General features: G+C 35.5%; 1 protein-coding gene across 1 annotated transcript in view; it reads left to right on the forward strand.

Moving 5' to 3' along the window:
• Positions 1 to 2,561, forward strand: part of LOC106477215 (kinesin heavy chain-like) — an 8,644-nt gene extending 6,083 nt beyond the window's left edge. The window contains exons 3-4 of the mRNA XM_022380868.1: positions 928 to 983; positions 2,471 to 2,561. Of these exons, the coding sequence (XP_022236576.1) occupies positions 928 to 983; positions 2,471 to 2,510 (96 nt within the window). The 3' untranslated portion in view covers positions 2,511 to 2,561. The remainder of the gene's footprint in view (positions 1 to 927; positions 984 to 2,470) is intronic.
• The last annotated feature ends 397 nt before the right edge of the window (positions 2,562 to 2,958 follow it).

Here is a 2,958-nt window from a genome sequence, read left to right on the forward strand (position 1 = left end):
AAAACAAAAGAAAAGCCAGATGTAACACTGGCTGGACAGATTATGTGTATTGTAGTGTAATAAACGACAACAGAAGAAAAGCCAGATGTAACACTGGCTGGACAGATTATGTGTATTGTAGTGTAATAAACGACAACAGAAGAAAAGCCAGATGTAACACTGGCTGGACAGACTGTGTGTATTGTAGTGTAATAAACGACAACAGAAGAAAAGCCAGATGTAACACTGGCTGGACAGATTATGTGTATTGTAGTGTAATAAACTAAAACAGAAGAAAAGCCAGACATGACACTGGCTGGACAGACTATGTGTATTGTAGTGTAATAAACTAAAACAGAAGAAAAGCCAGATGTGACACTGGCTGGACAGATTATGTGTATTGTAGTGTAATAAACTAAAACAGAAGAAAAGCCAGATGTGACACTGGCTGGACAGATTATGTGTATTGTAGTGTAATAAACTAAAACAGAAGAAAAGCCAGATGTGACACTGGCTGGACAGATTATGTGTATTGTAGTGTAATAAACTAAAACAGAAGAAAAGCCAGACATGACACTGGCTGGACAGACTGTGCGTATTGTACATAAACTAAAACAGAAGAAAGTCAGATATGACACTGTTTAGACAGATTCTTTTGTCTACTTTTGATTAGTTTTGACATGTTTTTTTTAATTGTGCTTTTTGATTTTCCAGAAAATATTTTAATAATTGCATTAAAAATATAGTAGGTTGTTTATATCTGAGATTGTCTGACCAATGTTAATGTAAAATTTTGGGATAAGATTAGGAAGAGTTGTTTTGGAAAGGCAGCGAAACTGGTTGAGTAAGATTCGGGTAATTTTTCATTTATAAAACAAAATTTTTTTTTCTTCTTTGGAAAAATTTTTTAAGTTTAACTAAAGGCTAATTTTTCTCTTTTTCATTCAGTTTCCAAGACGAACCTATCAGTTCACGAAGATAAAAATCGTGTTCCATATGTCAAGGTATGTTTTTAAACAAGTATTTATACATTATATTTTACTTCATGGCTTGCAGATGGATCTTAGGACCTATAACATTATTAAAATGGTAAGGTTGGAGATTTAAAGGTTTTTATGAAAAATGATTTGTTTATCAAGAAGTTATATCTAGCTACAGCACCAGAATGTGAAGTTCAAACATTTACTTATAGAAATTCTTCAATCAGCCCTAAACATAGCATATTAGCTATCATGAAACTAGTTCAAGATGGTTCATCAAAAAAATGCAAGACAATGGATTTGATGAGAACTGTTTAGTAACACAGTTCAGGCTACTGACAGTGAATGGACTCGGTGAGAACTGTGTAGTAATGCAGTTCAGGCTACTGACAGTTAATGGACTCTGTGAGAGCTGTGTAGTAACACAGTTCAGGCTACTGACAGTGAATGAACTGTGTTACTACACAGCTCTCACCGAGTCCATTCACTGTCAGTAGCCTGAACTGTGTTACTACACAGCTCTCACCGAGTTCAGGCTACTGACAGTGGATGGACTCACTTCACACCTTGTTGAATTCAATGTGTTGTAGTCATTGCTGTGCAATAATATGATATGTAGGCATATCATCTTCTTTTATTTGTATAGGAAATTTCTCAAGTTTTTCATTTATCTAATTCCTGAGCATCTGGATCATAAACACGTGGTCCAGGAAACCATTGAAGTTTCCTTGTTCTGGGTGGTTTGTTTTGTTGTTTGCTATGGCAGGTAATAATTATCATGCTTGAGGGGATGTTGAAGTAATATGGTACATCCATGTTAAAAGGATTACCAGCTGTAATATTCTGGCTGCATAGATATTGTTTGTATGTCAGAGGCTGCAAATACTCTGAGAGAGCAAGAGTCACGAGATGATGCCATTGGCTGGACAAAGAAACTAAGGTTACCTGTTAAATTGAAGCTTTGTTTCTTTGTTCAGTTCGTTTTGGAGATCAGCATGTTTAGTTCTACAGAGAGGGCTGGGGACCTAATCATGATCTGTTATTGTCTGCACTGGTACATGTGCTGCATTTTCTTTTTGTTTAGTTGTAATAGAGATTTAAAAAAAAAACTAGTCCAATTTTATTATTTCTCACACACGAAAACACAGTCAACTTTTCAAATAGAGATTACTACACAAATTTCCTGTTGTAATTAAAGGACCCATTCATCTAGATCAGTTTCACTACTCATTTCAGGTTACTGATAAAGAGGTGAATGAGTTACAAACTTTAAAGTTTGCCGTTTCTGCTGTGTAAGTATATTGGAAAATGTTTTTTTATTTATTGGATTAGTATTTTACGTTCACTGGCTAGATTATTGTATATTCTGGAGTGTTTAGTAACTTAATACACACTTTCATAGTATTGTATTTTGTAGTTAATGTGCCATTTTTGTTTAGTGCTATATAAAAAGTGTTATTTTATCCACTACAAGTAATATGTTTTATAAAAAAAAGAAATATTTCTTCTAGGGAGTATCGGAACGATTCGTCACCACTCCTGAAGAAGTAATGGAAGTGATTGATGAAGGAAAATCTAATAGGCACATTGCTGTGACCAGTAAGTCCAGTCTTTATATTGGGAATCTAATAGGCACATTGCTGTGACCAGTAAGTCCAGTCTTTATATTGGGAATCTAATAGGCACATTGCTGTGACCAGTAAGTCCAGTCTTTATATTGGGAATCTAATAGGCACATTGCTGTGACCAGTAAGTCCAGTCTATATTTTGGGAATCTAATAGGCACATTGCTGTGACCAGTAAGTCCGGTCTTTATATTGGGAATCTAATAGGCACATTTCTGTGACCAGTAAGTCCAGTCTTTATATTGGGAATCTAATAGGCACATCGCTGTGACCAGTAAGATGAGTAATAATACTCAGGTGCACACCCTCAGGGTCCACATAGTACGGATGCAGAATTTCAGGTTTCTACGGTCTTTCCTCTTGGAGTTATGGCG

This window comes from Limulus polyphemus, unplaced genomic scaffold (genome assembly GCF_000517525.1).
Source record: "Limulus polyphemus unplaced genomic scaffold, Limulus_polyphemus-2.1.2 Scaffold13426, whole genome shotgun sequence".
NCBI lineage: Eukaryota > Metazoa > Arthropoda > Merostomata > Xiphosura > Limulidae > Limulus > Limulus polyphemus.